We start from the raw sequence: 20,068 nt of genomic DNA, 5'->3' as shown, positions 1-20,068 counted from the left end.
AAAAATGACGGTTAGTTTTCCCACTATTTTAACGGAATCGAACATTTTTTGGGATTAATTTCCTTACATGAAAATTAGGTTTCCTTATTTATCTCCTAAAAATTTGATCCTATGTATTATTTACCTTATACTCATTTTTTTTATTCTCAATATTGAACTCTCTCCTACAATTTTTTTTTATTTACTTTTGCTTACAAGTTATAAAAGAAAAAAAATTACTTTTGGGTGTCTTCTTCAAAATCTCAAGTGCAACAAGCAATCTTTATATTGAAGGAACGCAACACTATTTCGATATTGTTATGCATATCAACTTATCAAATTCGTGAGCCATGTTTTATTATTCTAATTTCATTTTATAATTTTTTCTTGAAAATTTGTTATTGTTGATATTCTTAGTTCATAAGTATATATATATCCTTGTTTTAGTTATTATTAAAATTTATTCAATTACTAATTGAACAAATTGATTATAAAATAATAATTAATGAATCGCATCTAACAAGGTTAGAAAAGTAGATTTTAAATTAAAATATATATGATGATTTTTTCAAAGAAAAAGAATTAAGAAAAAATATTAGGGCCACCTCTTTAAGGTTTGACTTTAGGCCCCCAATCTTGTTGAGTCGGTCCTGATTCGAGGGCATAGTCACTAAACATCTTTCATTAGAATATTATACTATGCATATATAAATTAATATTATCAAAAATATTTTTTTAGAGATATATATTAAAGTTTCGAATACCCTTGACAAAGTTTGTAGCTTCGCCATGTATTAGAGCAAAAGCTATATCTATGGATAGTTTACGCCAAAGCCCAAAGGTGAGTTTTTGTCTCTCAGAGAGGAGGGATCTCTTATCCTAGTTGTGTAATTTCACTAATTAATATTTTTTCCGTCTCAATTTATGTGACACGTTTTGAATTTCGAAATTCAAACAAATCTATTTTTTACCGTAAATTTTTTATATATCTTTTAAATATTTTAGATTGAACTCTATGTCACTGACAAAAAGTATATTTCTAGTTTGTATGATTGTATATATCTAATTGGCCCAAGTCCTTCCACAGGGAATAGGTATTTTAATAATGGATTGTAGGGTACAACTTTTTGTAACTTTAGCAATAAGCTATTTAATTAGCAAACAGACCAAAAATACTCTTTGTAGAAGTTGGAATACATTGTAATTATTGATAATCGAGACGTTCTAGGAAGTATTAATAAACAGAGAAGTAGCTGATGGCTAAAGTTAGAGATCTTCTTTTCCTTTATGAAAAAGTCATGAAAACATTTGATCGATTTTGACGTTAAAACTTTTGTTGCATTATGTTGTGTACCGTATTAGTTCAAAAGTTTCATAATTTCTTTTCCTTTTGACTCCTACCTTTAATCATACCCCCTTTTAATTTTCCATTGTTTGTCTCAGCATGACAAAAGAATTTTTGAATATATTTTCAATGGCCCTACTATTCACAATTTAAGTTGTACACACTAATACCCTAAACACTGAGGAGTCGCGGGTGTGAGGTATACGGTACAATAATCTCAAGGATAAATGATTTTCCGTTTGGTTGGATTAGGCAGTCGTGTAATTATTTATCCCATCATTTATACCTTAGTGATGAGAAGATAAGTTTTCTCATATACATGGTAGAATAACTTAACACATGATAACTTATTCCGAAATAACTTGTTGTCAACCAAACGACCCTGACATAATTGTAGAACCAACAAAACGTGGAGCTGAGCTAATCAAGATGGCGACTTTAGACCCAAGAACTTTTTTTGGCGGAACATTACTTCATAATTTTTTTAACAAGGTCAAAAATTAAATTAAATACTGGTCCTAATTAAAGAGACTTGCCGTGAAAATTTCTGTTGAAAAGCACTGAAAGGTATAGAGAGTTCTTTGTTTTTCTGGACTGTACACACCTCTATTTAGAAGGATCATAACTTTTTTTATTAGCTAATAGATAATAACTTTTTTTTACGTATATATTAATATAAAAATTTTTATATACTTATTGGCTACTATTATTTTGGTGGACGGTTATTTATGTTCGTTTCTGAAATAATTACCGCCCTAAACCCTTGGTCCAACTAGTTTACTAAATATATTTATATTATACATATAATATACATGCTTATACATAACATATACATGATATATTTTGTTCATGTTGATAAACTAGGCGGCTGAACAATATATATTCGTAACTTCCCCTCGTTTCAATTTGAGTGAACTTGTTTCAAGCCCAAGAAAGTGAAGAAACCCGAGGACCCATAACTAACAACGTTCCTAAACATAAGAGCTTCATTCAATTCTTTCAACATTTCTTATACTTTTTTTGTTATATGGTAATTTGAATGATCTTTATGCATAAAAAAAATTACATTTTCTTAAAGCAATTACAATACACGCATTCACAGTCACCCTCCATTTAAGAAATGTGCCTTTCTGCATACACAAATTAAAGAGTGTACTATAATAGGTAACAAACTATTTACATATAGTCATCAGGCCACTGAGGGGCAGTACAATATAACATGAAATTTCCAATCCAAATCAACCACTATTTGATGATAGCAGAGAATATACTACATACAAGCAGTTGAATGATACTAATAAAATGGCGATAATCGTCATCAGAATAATAAGCTTGAAGAATCGAAGCAAGAAATACGTTGCCTCTTGTTCGGATAGGCTGAATATTCTGGAAATGCAGAAACTTTATCCAGTATAGAACTAAACGCCTGTCGAACAGATGATAAGAAAATTTCCCCAGCCTCAATATTGGCACATCCTCCATCGATCAAATTCGTGAAGAGAAACACGTTCTTCACACGACTTCCTAACGTTGATATTTCTGACTTCACTAAATTCACATGAAGAGAATTGATAGTTTCCTTTAAATCTGATAAAAGATGAGGCCTGTATTCACAACAAATGGATGCCCTGTAAATACATGTCCCATCTATTGCATTTTCAGCAATTATTTCAACTTTTATTTCATCAGAGTCCAATGGTATGAACAACCTTTCACTAACATGAGTTGCTGTTTCCTTCAGTTGTTTTACTTGACATACTACTTCAGCTAACAATGCTGCTTTGTCCATCTGAAGTAACCATTAGTTAAAGCTCAATCAAAGTAAATCATTGTCATGACATGAAAATGAAAGTCTGTTTCAATTGAGTCTGATGTGTATAATCAATGATGTAACATACTTAATGGACACACTTGCAAAAAAAATTTCTATAATTCAAGTCAGAAGTGTCTAGTTGAAATATATTGACAAATTTAAGGGTTGTCGATGTATTCCCGCCAAATAGCCCTAGGCTAGTCCTTTCTAGAAAAGTTGGTCATGGTAGATGACATGAAAATGACTATCTTAATAGAAAATAAGTGTTTTAAGTCAAATGATTAACGCATAGTTGTTAAGGTCATGTCGTCAGTTTTTGGACCAAAGTGCTAACTGCAATAATATTACTAATTAATTGGTGAACAAAGTCAAAAAGTTATCAAAGAGACACAGTCCTAACTACTTTTGCTAATAATATAACTAATTAATTGAACAAATCAAAACGTGTTAGCATAGATAACGAGATAGAAGTCACCAGCCGACTTTGCACTCTACAGGTTAAGCCTTAATCAAATGAAAATTCAAACCGCCAAAGAGTTTACATTGGTGATGAACTTATAGTGCAAATTTTATATCTTTAATGTTTCCATCAATACAAGTTACTCCAAGAACTAGCAATTCCTAATTATGATCTTTGAGGTTTTACGTTTAAATTTCTGACACTTTATATTTTTCGAACCCCTGAAAATCTAGGATCTACAATTGATTATGAAAGGACCACATCAAACTAATACATGTTCAATTCTACATAGAAGTATAGCCTCCCTGAATTTCCTTCTATCAGAACAAAGGGGGAATAAACAGAAAGAAGTAAATGAAACAAGAACTGTCAGAGGCACATAATGGAAACAAGTTGGACAGTTAGCCGGTTAATTTATTGATTACTGAAAAAGAGTGGTGGATACATAATTTTCACTCTACTATATGTACATAAAAAAAAAATTAACTTTATATCTATGAAGTAAAAAAAACCCCTTCCGCCCCTCTAGTTCCACCCTGACGAGAAACACATTGTCAACTTGGATCTAGTGACCGGTGAATCACAGATCAAAAGGCGAGATTTAGAGAAATTCTTCATTAATCTAGCAGCCGAAAACAGACTCAGCCTTCAAGATTTATGCACTCAATGAAAATTCATTTCTTATTTTTCTTTATCTGTGAGAGTTAGGGAATACAACCAGGTTTGTTTCAATCCAAACTTCGGTAAAAACTTGTGCAAGTAAGTGACACAAAACTGACCTAACAACAATAATTCAAGTTGCAAATTGCAATAGTACTGACATTTCTACATCAATACCAATATAGATCATAACATGGAACAGCGTATACAATTGATGCACCAGACATGTAATCTAAAAATTCAATTATGTACTATCATTCTTTAATCATCATTATCAACAGAAATGGAGAGAACTTACTTTATCAGAAGATGGCACAAGATTCCTGAGTGTGGACAAATGAGCATTGATCCTCTGCCTTCTTCGCCTCTCTGCCTCGCTATGGCTCTTCAATGCAGCAATTGTTTTCCCCTCTGATTTTCCAATTTTTTTCTCCACTCTTCCACTAGCCTTCACTAATTCACTTTTCTCACTATCCAACACCAAACTTTGAACAACCCCTTTTGCCTCATTCTCACAAAACTCACCACAGTTCATTCTAACAAATTAACGCACACCAATACAATAGTCCTTTTTTTTTTTTTTTTGTATATTATTGTATATGGATGGTATATGTAACAATACTTCACATTTCAAACAAGATTCAACAAACCATAAGTTATTAAAACTAAGATTTTTAGTCACTGGGATTCAAAAACAAATATGATAGTACCATCTAAGGGTCAGCTCCCGGAGGGCGAGTTGTCGGAGCAAACCAAAAAGAGATCATTCGAGGGACAATCTTGAAAATTGAGAAAATCTTGGCAGCAGATTGAGTGTTAATTGTGATAGTTGAGAACATAACTGCCATAGAAGATGTAAACTAAAAAGATTAAAAAAATAAAATGTGAACTTTAAACAAATTATGGGGAAAACAAAAATTAGCAAGAAAACATCCACATTTTCTTTCTAATGGTCAGCATCTCGATGAAGATGAAGTTGACCCTGTTGAGCAAATCGATGTAAACAAATCGAAACCCCAGAAATAAACAAACAAAGATTTTGTGTGTTGTTGAAAAGGACAAAATGGACACAAGACTTTTTGATCTTCTTGGTTTTGAAGATGCAAAAAAATTGTTATGGCTTATGGTGTTTAGTGTAGGAGTAGATATAAATAGAGAATTGAAAATTTGCCAATTCAAGCAAAAATGATTAAAGAAATATGTATTTTTGTTGTGTAAATAAAGGACAATGTATACTTGAATTATAAAATGAATGCAAGTGCGTATGTGGAGAAATTCAAATAAGTTGAACATACCATGAAATATATAAAATATTGGATAAAGGTATGAATGTTACGTATTCATGATTTTAAAAGTTAATATCTCAAAGGATCACTCAACTATGTAAATTTATGTAGTAAAGTCATTAAATTTTGTCTTGTATCAGTAAAGTCACTCTAAGAATTTTTATCTTACAAAATCATTCAACTTAGAGCTTTTATCTTACAAAATCAATTGTCCTAATTTAACATTAAAAAATCTAATATAACAAAATAAATTAATTTTTTATATTATAGACGGACCCCACAAATACATAAATTTCATTTTTTTACCCAATTCACTGACAAATTAAATAATGAATTCAAATAGATGATTAAATATTTTTTAAAGCGCATTTTAGCAAGAAATTGAACTCAAAATGTTTATGTTATAAATAAGAGAAAAATTACTGTTACTAAAGTAAAAAGAAAAAGTTGGCCTGGCAAAAAATATCACAGTAAAGTCAAAATATTCTAAAATATGATATCAAATAAATAACTTATTGATAAAACAAATTCAAAGTCAACGAAAAAGAAATAAATATTGCACACGCATTTGGTATTTGTAAAATTTATTCAATACCGTATGATACTTAATTGATACGTGTTTCAAAAATAAATTTGTATCATTTAACTACAGTTATTAATCATAGAAAAGAGCTAAAAATGGCAGATCTCATGCTAAAATGCTAGCTGAAAATATTTACTTACCGATCAACCTAAATATGTTATTTTAATTTAGGAGTGTGTGGGTGGGATAAAATAAATTAATTTTCCTTAATTTTGTTTATTTGATTTGGTTGAGTGATTTTTGAAGAAAAAAGTCATAAGTTGAGTGATTTTATTGATACAAAATAAAGTTTAATGACTTTACAACACAAATTCTCATAGTTGAGTGATTTTATTGATATAAAATAAAGTTAAATGACTTTACAACATAAATTCTCATAATTGAGTGACCTTTAAGATATTAACTCTTTTAAAATGTTGCCCTTGTCATTTTACCTTTAAAATAATATATTTTTTTCTATTTGTGTTTGATATCTGTTTTGACGGCTGACTGATTCAATTCACGTCGAAAAGTCTCCAATGGGTTAAATCACTCCCTATCAAAGACGACTATACATACTCAGGGTTCAAACCTAAAATATTTAATTAAGAATGAATGAGTATTTACCGCATTCCTACCATCTTTGATGATGTTTTTATTAAAGATAGTACGTATATAAAAAAACAAAAACAAAAGAAGCAAACTTATGCAGTGTTTCTATGTAACGATGAAAGGTTATAACGTCCATTGATTGATTCTAATATAACCCCGGCCTATGATCCAAAAAGGGTGTTATAGTATTGTTTTTGAGAATCAAAATAGTGTGGTTCTTTAAATATTTTAAATGTATACTTCGTCACTTTTATAAAAGAAAAGGGCATCTAATAGAAATTGTGAAAATATCAATTATTATATGTATTCAATTTTGCGTTAGAAGTTTGACAAATTGTCAAGTGCTGGGCCTAAGTGACAAGCAGATTAGAATATAATAACATGAGAGGAAAGAACAAAATTGAAATCTACAATCTTCAGCTTTATAACGAGTCAGAGACGAATTCAAAATTAGATGCTAATAAACTAAAGCCTAAGCATCCATCCATAGTCTCTTTCACACTCTCAAGTCTCAGACGTCATCTCCAAATGATCAGTCTATAAGTCATTAGAGTTATTAACAAAAAAAAAATATTTATTAAGGTTTAGCAATATTTCAATTTTAATTAATAGAATAAAACTTGATTAGAGCGCTAGCCCCGTCACCAAAGTCCAAAAGTAGTTGAAAATTGCAATTATAGAGGTTGAATATTGCAATGCATTTATTAAATAATTCCCTTTCTCAAGTGGTTAATATTTAAAATTATTCGGAATAGGTCCGAAACCGAAAACCACAAGAAACATTAGCCATCATAAAAGTTTTAATACACACATTATTAATACTTTATTTGAGGCTGAGAACCTTTTATCTCTCAACATATGTAGCTTTAAATTATTATTTTTTAATTAAAAAAACCCAAATAAAAAAAGTCAAAACTTAAAAAATCTCTTATTGTAGACCAATAGAAAGTCAAATTTGAAATATTCTTGTTTTAGAATCTCAAACTCCATTGATTGATTTATTCTTAAAAAATTAATAGCAAGTTAACATTCATAAAATAAAACTAATATAATAAATAATTAAACTTGAAGTCATTATTAGGTGGTTAAAATAATTGTACTCAAATTAGCTGCTGAAGATTGGCTGGTGTAACCGTTTTCTGAAAGAGAAATATTGGTAGACTTATACTTTTCAGTTAAGTTTTAAAAGATGTTCATATTCTAGTCATCCATGACGTGACATTTGATGCTTATAAAGTAACAATAAAGAAAAAAAAGGTTTAGACTAAACCAAATCAGAATTAAAGTTAGTTCACTCAATTTATTATTAAGAAAATAATTAATTTTTGATTATATAAGTGAACACATATTCAAACCAAAATAAAAATGTTGAGTGAATACTTATTTCGGATAGGAGGAAATAACTAATTATCATGATGGAACAGAGTTGATAGTTAGCGCAATATTATTTAGATAGTACTAGTTAATTATCAGACTTCGAGTTAGCTATATATTATTTAGTTGCATTGGAGCTTCAAATTAGAATCACGCACTGCATAATTTTTCTGGAGTGATGCTCCCAACATCATTTTTTTCATATTCAAAGCTCGACCTGAAACATCTGGTTAAGAGTGAAACATTCTTCTCACAATTGTTAAAAATTGAGATCTACCATGAAATCTGTAGAAAACTGTTTGAAGAGATGAAGAAATATGAAGAATTACAGAGAAGATTCTAGATGGCTATCTCAGATATTTTCGATTGATTGTTTACATCTGTACACTGGGATATTTATACACAAATAATCAAAGCTAACAAACTATGAGTTCACGCTGTTTAGCTAACTAACTGATTCTGTTAAGTAACTAATTAACAAACAATATAAAAGGCAATGTAACAGCAACTATCTTCAATGCACTGCTATGCAAGTTGTCAATTCCTCAACACCCCCCCTCAAGCTAGGGGCAATGAAAATGTTTTTCATCCCTAGCTTGGATAAAAGATAGGAATGCTGGCAGTGAGGAAGACCCTTGGTGAGTATATCAGCCTGTTGCTCCGAAGTACCCAAATGAATAAGAGAAATCAACCCAGCTTGCACTTTCTCGCGGATAAAATGACAGTCAATGTCGATGTGCTTGGTGCGCTCATGGAACACCGGATTAGAGGCAATTTGGATGGCTGACTTACTATCACAGTGTAGGGGCACGGGAAGAGAAATATCCACATTAATCTCAGCAAACAGACCAATTAACCAAACGAGTTCAGCCACAGTGGAGGCCAAGCTGCGATACTCTGTTTCGGCTGAGCTACGTGAGACTGTGGACTGTTTTTTTGACTTCCAAGAAATAGGAGATGAACCAAATTTAACTAAGTAACCAGTGACAGAGCGACGAGTGTTGGGACATGACGCCCAATCAGCATCACAAAATGCAGACAAAGTGAGATCACAATCTGAAGAAAGGAGCACACCAAGTCCTGGAGAATGTTTGATATAACGAACCACTCTAGTGGCAGCAACCATGTGGGATAACTTGGGTGCGTGCATGAACTGACTCAATGTTTGAATGGCGAAAGAAATATCAGGTCTGGTATGGGTTAGATACAGTAATCTACCAATGAGCCTTTGATAAGCACTCACATCCGTAAGTGGGGGATCATCAGAAGAATCAGTAAGGTTGTCTAGTTCGACAGAAGTGAGCTTCAAGTGTAATTCAAGAGGAGCACCTGTAGGTTTGGCACCAGCTAACCCCAAATCAGCAATGAGGCCAAGAGCATACTTACGCTGGTGCATAACTATTCCTGCCTTGCTCCTAGCAAACTCAATCCCTAGAAAGAATCGAAGTTCGCCAAGATCCTTGATCTTGAAATTAGCTTGTAAGCAGGACTTAGTATCCTGAATCATATCCAAATCATCCCCAGTGATCAACAAATCATCAACATAGACAAGAAGAATGATAATCTTTCCTTGATACTTCTTAGTGAATAAAGAGTAATCGAAATGGCTCTGTGAAAAGCCAAAAGAGAGCAAAGCTGTGGTTAACTTCAAGTTCCACTGCCTGGAGGCTTGCTTGAGACCATATAAAGACTTAAGTAATTTGCAGGCATGAGTGGACTGATTATGAGCAGAGAAACCTGGAGGCATAGTCATATACACTTCTTCCTCTAAATCACCTTGTAAGAACGCATTATACACATCCATTTGATGAATGTGCCAGTGCTTAGTGGCTGCCAATGATATTACTGCCCTTACAGTGATCATTTTTACTACCGGAGAAAAAGTCTCTTGATAATCAATTCCTTCTTGTTGGCTATATCCCTTTGCAACTAACCTTGCTTTAAACCTTTCAACCTCACCATTAGCTTGATACTTGATTTTATAAACCCACTTACAACCAATTGCCTTCTTCCCATGAGGCAAAGCTACAACATCCCATGTATGATTATCCTCTAATGCCTTAATTTCGGATTCCATTGCTTTAACCCATCTTGGATCTTTGGCAGCTTGGGCATATGATTTAGGTTCTATGTCAGCAGAAAACTTAGCAACAAAACTTTGATATGAATTGGACAAGGAGTTATAGTTCACCACATCGCCTATAGAATATAAGCAGGCAGGATTAGAAGAATGAGTGCCCTTGTGAGGCATAACAAAATCCTTTAGCCAGATTGAGGGTTTAGTTTGTCTGGTGGTGTAGGAAGAAGGTCAGAGGATGAATTTTCAGCAGCGTGTGTGTTATGCTCAAGTGAGCAGTCAGAAGATATTGAAGTAGAAAGAAAATCAGGAGAGCTTGGAATGGGAATGGTAGGCAGTTGAGTTGTGACAGGTGCAAGAATAATGGTTTTATGGACTATCACTGAAGTTGGGGATTCAAGGTCTAAGAAAGGATCAATAATTTGTGACATAGGGACTGTATTAGGGGAATAGAAAGGAAAAATGGTCTCATGAAAAACCACATCTCTGCTGACAAAAACTTGCCTCTTATCAAGATCAAACACCTTATAACCCTTTTGATACAAACCATAACCAACCAGAACACATTTAGCAGCCCTGGAACTGAACTTATCTTGCCTGGGTAATACTGAAACATAACACAAGCAACCAATAACTCTCAAGTGATGCAAGGAAGGTGCTCTACCATACAATAATTCAAAGGGTGATCTATCTTGAAGAACAGTAGATGGTACTCTATTGATGATGTATGCAGCAGCCTCAACACAACAACCCCAAAACTTGGATGGTAAATTTCCCTGAAACTTGATTGCCCTGGCTGTTTCTAGGATGTGCTTGTGCCTCCTTTCCACCACTCCATTTTGTTGTGGAGTGTATGGACAGGAACTTTGGTGCAAAATTCCATGACTTTTGAACAAATCACTACAAGCAGTATTGAAAAATTCTGATCCATTGTCAGATCGAAAAACTTTGATATGCTGTTCAAATTGATTTAGAACCATAGCAATGAATGTTTTAAGAACACTTGAAACATCAGATTTCACTCTTAGTAAAAAAATCCAGGTCCATCTAGAGTAATCATCTACTAAAGTGAGGAAGTAGTTCATGCCATTGTATGTAGTGACCTTGTAAGGTCCCCAAACATCTAAATGAATCAATTCAAAACAAGTAGTAGATCTAGTAGTACTATGCTTAAAAGGAAGTCTCGATTGCCTGGCCATAGGGCAGATATCACAATGGCCTAAAACATTACTACAATTATTGATAAGAGTAGGAATTTTCTTCAAAACTGGTAGAGGTACATGCCCCATCCTCTTATGCCAAAGTTCTGAATCTGGTACCTCTTTTGCCATTAGAGAGTGACCTGTAAGTGAATGACCATTGCTATGGTGTTCCCTCAACCAGTAGAGTCCTCCATGTTCTCTACCAATCATTTTCACCCTCCCATCGGAGAGGTCCTGAAATGTGCAGAAGTCAGGATAAAACGAAGCACAACAATTCAGCTGTTTTGTAGCCTTAGACACAGAGAGAAGGTTGAATTTAAAGGTGGGAACACACAACACATCTTTGAGAACATCACCTCCTGCTAGATGACTGTTTCCTACATGTGTAATCTCAATAGATTCTCCATTAGGCAGCTGCACTTTCCCTGTGTTGCCTACTTTAGTATGGTCAATCAGTAAATGTGAATCTCCAACCATATGATTAGTGGCCCCTGTGTCAACAATCCAACTAGGATTAGCATTAGAAGCAAGAAGAGATGTACCTGCCATGTGAGCACTAGCCTGATGACCAGCCATTTCCTTGTTCAACATCCCTAAAATCTGAGCATATTGTTCAGGGGTGAAAACATGAACAGTCACATGAGCAGTATGGGGATTCAATGGTGGTGTTAGATCAGGTGTTGGATTCCCATCTGCATGCACCATGTTGCTAGTAGCAGTAGTGTCTCTGCGTTTGGACTTGAAGTCAGCAGGGTACCCTATCAACCTGTAACAATTCTCTTTCAGGTGGCCAGCTAGTTGACAATGACTGCATTTCATCAGTTTGAAACACTGAGTTTTGTTATGTCCTTTCGCGTGACAAAACTCACATTCCAAACCAGATTTCTTAGGCTTAAAACCTGAACCTCTAGCTGTGAAAAAGGCAGTAGGATCCATTCCACCATTTCCAGCAGATATTTTCTGAGTTTCATCCTGCAGCACCATAGCATAAGCTTGGTTGACATTGGGAATATGAGATTTCATCAAAATCTGGCTCCTAGCATGAGCATAGCCATCGTTATAAATTTCTTATGATCTAATCAAATTCAAGGAAAAACAGTAATGGAGAAAACTGAAAAATAGCTTGAAGAAAGATAGAAGAAGTAGGAGAATAAGAGAATCACGAGAATCTACATTCTATCAAATGTTCTGATTGAAGACTGAAAAGATAATTCTTCACACTATATATGTGTGACTTTGTAGACTTACAACCAATTCTAACAAACTCACGTGCCTAGTCCATGATTCTAACTGACTAACTAACTGATTTTTTAACCAACTCTATTAGCATTAATCTTGGCAGCTTATTTGTAGCTCAATATTCCCCTTCAAGATGGAGGGTGGAAGACATCTAACACACCCAACTTGGACAGTAGCTCATCATGTTGTCCTGCACCAAGTCCTTTGGTTAAGAGGTCAGCCAGTTGCAACCTAGAACAGAGATACTGTGGAGCAATAAAACCAGATTTCACCCTCTCTCGAATGAAGTGACAGTCAATTTCAATGTGCTTTGTCCTCTCATGGAAAATGGGATTTGCTGCTATCTGAATGGCAGCCTTGCTATCAGAAAATACTTTTATGGGCATGGTGATAGATACACCCAGCTCCTTCAACAGACCGGCCAACCAGATTAATTCTACAAGTACAGCAGCCATACTTCGATATTCAGCTTCAGCTGAACTCCTACTTACTGTTTGTTGCTTCTTCGATTTCCAAGAGATTAGAGAGTCCCCAAGCTTGACCACATAACCAGTAACAGATCTCCTGGTATTTGGACAAGAAGCCCAGTCTGAATCACAATATCCAGTTAATTCCGTGATATTTCCTCTTTTCAACAATACACCAAGACCGGGTGATTTCTTCACATATCTTATGATTCTAAGAGCTGCTTCCCAGTATGATACCTTTGGTTGTTGCATGAATTGACTCAAGACCTGTACACCAAAGCAAATGTCAGGCCTTGTAATTGTCAAATAGAGCAGCTTGCCAACCAACTTTTGGTATGCCGTAATGTCATCAAATTTTGGATCATCAGTCGCACCAATTTGTTTGTCATAATCCAAGCTAGTAAACTTGTGATTGAATTCCAATGGGGTGCTAGCAGGCTTAGCACCACTAAGACCAGCATCTGAAATAAGTTGTAAAGCATATTTTTTTTGATTTAGTAAGATTCCTTCCCTAGATTTGAGAACTTCAATTCCAAGAAAGTATCTTAAATCTCCTAAATCCTTCATTTTGAAATGTTGATGTAGTGTCAACTTTGCTTCCTTGATCAGATCCCCACTGCTTCCAGTAATAAGAAGATCATCAACATAAACTAAGATAACAACAACGTGAGCACCTTGTCTTTTGGTAAATAAAGAATGGTCATGCATGCTTTGAGAATAACCAGAATGTAAGAGAGCATCTGTAAGCTTGATGTTCCACTGTCTAGACGCCTGTTTAAGGCCATAAAGTGACTTCTCCAATTTACAAACCTTGTTCTCCCCCTGTCGATGGAATCCCCGAGGGAGTTCCATATAGACATCTTCATGTAAATCTCCCTGTAGGAAAGCATTATTGACATCCATTTGGAAAAGACTCCACCCATTAGAAGCAGCAATACTAATCAAGGTCCTTACTGTTACCATCTTAGCCACAAGTGAGAAGGTTTCATGATAATCAAGTCCCTCTCTTTGTGTGTAACCCTTGGCCACAAGCCTAGCTTTGAATCTGTCTATTTCACCATTGGCTTTATACTTTATTTTGTACACCCACTTGGATCCTATAGCTTTCTCTCCCTTAGGCAGATCCACAATCGTCCAAGTATTGTTATCTTCTAAAGCGAAAATTTCCTGCTGCATTGCTGTCATCCATCTCTCATCCTGTGATGCTTCCGTAAAAGATTGAGGTTCAGTGATACTGGAGAAAGCACTGAGATAACTTTGATATTTACAAGGAAGATGGACATAACTAACATGATTAGTGATGGAATAAGGATTGAACTTAGAGGGAACAACATAGTCCTTAGTCCAAATGGGAGGTTTAGAAGATCTGGTAGTCCTCCTTTGACCTGAGACTTGAGGAGGAAGTGGATTACTATGATGAGTATTTTCAACCAGTCCAAGCTCCTCACTTTGGTCCACATGAATGTCGGAGTCGAGTCTTGGTCCAACCATATCTGTGGACTCATGATTAAGAACTACTCTATCAGGAGTGGAATTTTCATCTCCAGATGAAATCACAGGATCATCACAATGCTTCATATCCTTCTTGACAATATCTGCATCATTAACAAATGGTGAAAGTAATGGTAAATGAGCATCTTCTGCCTGAATTCCCTTGAAAGGGAAGATATGTTCTTTGAAGGTCACATCCCTGCTAATAAAAACAGCCTTGGTTTCCCAATCTAACAGTCTATATCCCTTTTGTGTGGAGGAGTAGCCTAACAACACACCTTGTTTAGCTCTTGCTGAAAACTTATCTCCCTTTGGCAAAACATTTGCAAAGCATAGACATCCAAACACCTTAAGATGCTCAATGAAAAGAGTTTTCCCATGTAATAATTCAAAAGGTGATTTTCCATTCAAGACAGGTGTAGGCAGCCGATTAATTAAATACACAGCTGTTTTCACACATTCACCCCAGAACCTTCCTGGAATGTCTGATTGCAGCTTCAATGCTCTTCCCATTTCTAATATATGTCTGTGTTTTCTCTCAACTACATCATTTTGTTGAGGTGTATAAGGACAACTACTTTGGTGAATAATGCTAGAATTAAGCAACAACTCATTCAAGGTGTTGTGATTGTGTTAAATCTAAGGATTATGCTGCACATCTCCAATACCAAAGGCTTTTACAATTTCTTATGGGACTTAACGATGGCTATGCTCATGCTAGGAGCCAGATTTTGATGAAATCTCATATTCCCAATGTCAACCAAGCTTATGCTATGGTGCTGCAGGATGAAACTCAGAAAATATCTGCTGGAAATGGTGGAATGGATCCTACTGCCTTTTTCACAGCTAGAGGTTCAGGTTTTAAGCCTAAGAAATTTGGTTTGGAATGTGAGTTTTGTCACGCGAAAGGACATAACAAAACTCAGTGTTTCAAACTGATGAAATGCAGTCATTGTCAACTAGTTGGCCACCTGAAAGAGAATTGTTACAGGTTGATAGGGTACCCTGCTGACTTCAAGTCCAAACGCAAAGACACTACTGCTACTAGCAACATGGTGCATGCAGATGGGAATCCAACACCTGATCTAACACCACCATTGAATCCCCATACTGCTCATGTGACTGTTCATGTTTTCACCCCTGAACAATATGCTCAGATTTTAGGGATGTTGAACAAGGAAATGGCTGGTCATCAGGCTAGTGCTCACATGACAGGTACATCTCTTCTTGCTTCTAATGCTAATCCTAGTTGGATTGTTGACACAGGGGCCACTAATCATATGGTTGGAGATTCACATTTACTGATTGACCATACTAAAGTAGGCAACACAGGGAAAGTGCAGCTGCCTAATGGAGAATCTATTGAGATTACACATGTAGGAAACAGTCATCTAGCAGGAGGTGATGTTCTCAAAGATGTGTTGTGTGTTCCCACCTTTAAATTCAACCTTCTCTCTGTGTCTAAGGCTACAAAACAGCTGAATTGTTGTGCTTCGTTTTATCCTGACTTCTGCACATTTCAGGACCTCTCCGATGGGAGGGTGAAAATGATTGGTAGAGAACATGGAGGACTCTACTGGTTGAGGGAACACCATAGCAATGGTCATTCACTTACAGGTCACTCTCTAATGGCAAAAGAGGTACCAGATTCAGAACTTTGGCATAAGAGGATGGGGCATGTACCTCTACCAGTTTTGAAGAAAATTCCTACTCTTATCAATAATTGTAGTAATGTTTTAGGCCATTGTGATATCTGCCCTATGGCCAGGCAATCGAGACTTCCTTTTAAGCATAGTACTACTAGATCTACTACTTGTTTTGAATTGATTCATTTAGATGTTTGGGGACCTTACAAGGTCACTACATACAATGGCATGAACTACTTCCTCACTTTAGTAGATGATTACTCTAGATGGACCTGGATTTTTTTACTAAGAGTGAAATCTGATGTTTCAAGTGTTCTTAAAACATTCATTGCTATGGTTCTAAATCAATTTGAACAGCATATCAAAGTTTTTCGATCTGACAATGGATCAGAATTTTTCAATACTGCTTGTAGTGATTTGTTCAAAAGTCATGGAATTTTGCACCAAAGTTCCTGTCCATACACTCCACAACAAAATGGAGTGGTGGAAAGGAGGCACAAGCACATCCTAGAAACAGCCAGGGCAATCAAGTTTCAGGGAAATTTACCATCCAAGTTTTGGGGTTGTTGTGTTGAGGCTGCTGCATACATCATCAATAGAGTACCATCTACTGTTCTTCAAGATAGATCACCCTTTGAATTATTGTATGGTAGAGCACCTTCCTTGCATCACTTGAGAGTTATTGGTTGCTTGTGTTATGTTTCAGTATTACCCAGGCAAGATAAGTTCAGTTCCAGGGCTGCTAAATGTGTTCTGGTTGGTTATGGTTTGTATCAAAAGGGTTATAAGGTGTTTGATCTTGATAAGAGGCAAGTTTTTGTCAGCAGAGATGTGGTTTTTCATGAGACCATTTTTCCTTTCTATTCCCCTAATACAGTCCCTATGTCACAAATTATTGATCCTTTCTTAGACCTTGAATCCCCAACTTCAGTGATAGTCCATAAAACCATTATTCTTGCACCTGTCACAACTCAACTGCCTATCATTCCCATTCCAAGCTCTCCTGATTTTCTTTCTACTTCAATATCTTCTGACTGCTCACTTGAGCATAACACACACGCTGCTGAAAATTCATCCTCTGACCCTCTTCCTACACCACCAGACAAACTAAACCCTCAATCTGGCTAAAGGATTTTGTTATGCCTCACAAGGGCACTCATTCTTCTAATCCTGCCTGCTTATATTCTATAGGCGATGTGGTGAACTATAACTCCTTGTCCAATTCATATCAAAGTTTTGTTGCTAAGTTTTCTGCTGACATAGAACCTAAATCATATGCCCAAGCTGCCAAAGATCCAAGATGGGTTAAAGCAATGGAATCCGAAATTAAGGCATTAGAGGATAATCATACATGGGATGTTGTAGCTTTGCCTCATGGGAAGAAGGCAATTGGTTGTAAGTGGGTTTATAAAATCAAGTATCAAGCTAATGGTGAGGTTGAAAGGTTTAAAGCAAGGTTAGTTGCAAAGGGATATAGCCAACAAGAAGGAATTGATTATCAAGAGACTTTTTCTCCGGTAGTAAAAATGATCACTGTAAGGGCAGTAATATCATTGGCAGCCACTAAGCACTGGCACATTCATCAAATGGATGTGTATAATGCGTTCTTACAAGGTGATTTAGAGGAAGAAGTGTATATGACTATGCCTCCAGGTTTCTCTGCTCATAATCAGTCCACTCATGCCTGCAAATTACTTAAGTCTTTATATGGTCTCAAGCAAGCCTCCAGGCAGTGGAACTTGAAGTTAACCACAGCTTTGCTCTCTTTTGGCTTTTCACAGAGCCATTTCGATTACTCTTTATTCACTAAGAAGTATCAAGGAAAGATTATCATTCTTCTTGTCTATGTTGATGATTTGTTGATCACTGGGGATGATTTGGATATGATTCAGGATACTAAGTCCTGCTTACAAGCTAATTTCAAGATCAAGGATCTTGGCGAACTTCGATTCTTTCTAGGGATTGAGTTTGCTAGGAGCAAGGCAGGAATAGTTATGCACCAGCGTAAGTATGCTCTTGGCCTCATTGCTGATTTGGGGTTAGCTGGTGCCAAACCTACAGGTGCTCCTCTTGAATTACACTTGAAGCTCACTTCTGTCGAACTAGACAACCTTACTGATTCTTCTGATGATCCCCCACTTACGGATGTGAGTGCTTATCAAAGGCTCATTGGTAGATTACTGTATCTAACCCATACCAGACCTGATATTTCTTTCGCCATTCAAACATTGAGTCAGTTCATGCACGCACCCAAGTTATCCCACATGGTTGCTGCCACTAGAGTGGTTCGTTATATCAAACATTCTCCAGGACTTGGTGTGCTCCTTTCTTCAGATTGTGATCTCACTTTGTCTGCATTTTGTGATGCTGATTGGGCGTCATGTCCCAACACTCGTCGCTCTGTCACTGGTTACTTAGTTAAATTTGGTTCATCTCCTATTTCTTGGAAGTCAAAAAAACAGTCCACAGTCTCACGTAGCTCAGCCGAGGCAGAGTATCGCAGCTTGGCCTCCACTGTGGCTGAACTCGTTTGGTTAATTGGTCTGTTTGCTGAGATTAATGTGGATATTTCTCTTCCCGTGCCCCTACACTGTGATAGTAAGTCAGCCATCCAAATTGCCTCTAATTCGGTGTTCCATGAGCGCACCAAGCACATCGACATTGACTGTCATTTTATCCGCGAGAAAGTGCAAGCTGGGTTGATTTCTCTTATTCATTTGGGTACTTCGGAGCAACAGGCTGATATACTCACCAAGGGTCTTCCTCACTGCCAGCATTCCTATCTTTTATCCAAGCTAGGGATGAAAAACATTTTCATTGCCCCTAGCTTGAGGAGGGGTGTTGAGGAATTGACAACTTGCATAGCAGTGCATTGAAGATAGTTGCTGTTACATTGCCTTTTATATTGTTTGTTAATTAGTTACTTAACAGAATCAGTTAGTTAGCTAAACAGCGTGAACTCATAGTTTGTTAGCTTTGATTATTTGTGTATAAATATCCCAGTGTACAGATGTAAACAATCAATCAAAAATATCTGAGATAGCCATCTAGAATCTTCTCTGTAATTCTTCATATTTCTTCATCTCTTCAAACAGTTTTCTACAGATTTCATGGTAGATCTCAATTTTTAACATCTTTTATCCAAGCTAGGGATGAAAAACATTTTCATTGCCCCTAGCTTGAGGGGGGGTGTTGAGGAATTGACAACTTGCATAGCAGTGCATTGAAGATAGTTGCTGTTACATTGCCTTTTATATTGTTTGTTAATTAGTTACTTAACAGAATCAGTTAGTTAGCTAAACAGTGTGAATTCATAGTTTGTTAGCTTTGATTATTTGTGTATAAATATCCCAGTGTACAGATGTAAACAATCAATCGAAAATATCTGAGATAGCCATCTTTAAGTCCCATAAGAAATTGTAAAAGCCTTTGGTATTGGAGATGTGGAGCATAATCCTTAGATTTAACACAATCACAACACGGAGGAGGCATTAATGAGTCATATTCATCCCATAGGTCCTTCAGCTTGGAGTAATATGCAGAAACCGAGAGAGTTCCTTGTCCCAATGTAAAAATTGACCTATGCAATGAGAACATACGGGATGCTGTAACCTTGTCAAACCTCTCTCGTAAATCTTCCCAAATCGCATGAGCACTCGATCGAAACAGTACTCCATTGATTAGATCGCGGCTTACATTGTGCATGATCCACGATTTGACTACGGCATTACAACGATCCCAAAGCAACTCATAGTCCTTACCAAAAGTATCACGTGTAATAGATCCATCCACAAATCCAAATTTATTTCGAGTGAGTAGAGACAGATGCATAGCTTCACGCCAGAGTGAGTAATT

General features: G+C 35.9%; 1 protein-coding gene across 1 annotated transcript; it reads right to left on the bottom strand.

Moving 5' to 3' along the window:
* Positions 1-2,601: 2,601 nt before the first annotated feature.
* LOC125835229 (transcription factor bHLH30-like) lies at positions 2,602-4,810 on the bottom strand. Its single transcript, XM_049514355.1, has 2 exons — positions 4,556-4,810; positions 2,602-3,113 (listed from the first exon to the last, which is right to left on the bottom strand). Exons 1-2 carry the CDS (start codon positions 4,790-4,792, stop codon positions 2,643-2,645), a joined length of 708 nt encoding a protein of 235 aa, XP_049370312.1. The 5' UTR covers positions 4,793-4,810; the 3' UTR covers positions 2,602-2,642.
* Positions 4,811-20,068: the final 15,258 nt, after the last annotated feature.

The sequence above is a fragment of the Solanum verrucosum genome, unplaced genomic scaffold (assembly GCF_900185275.1).
Source record: "Solanum verrucosum unplaced genomic scaffold, falcon-dt-bn FXZP01001278.1, whole genome shotgun sequence".
NCBI classification, from domain to species: domain Eukaryota; kingdom Viridiplantae; phylum Streptophyta; class Magnoliopsida; order Solanales; family Solanaceae; genus Solanum; species Solanum verrucosum.
The sequence above is the reverse complement of the archived record's forward strand: the minus strand, read 5'-3'. Positions and strand labels throughout refer to the sequence as shown.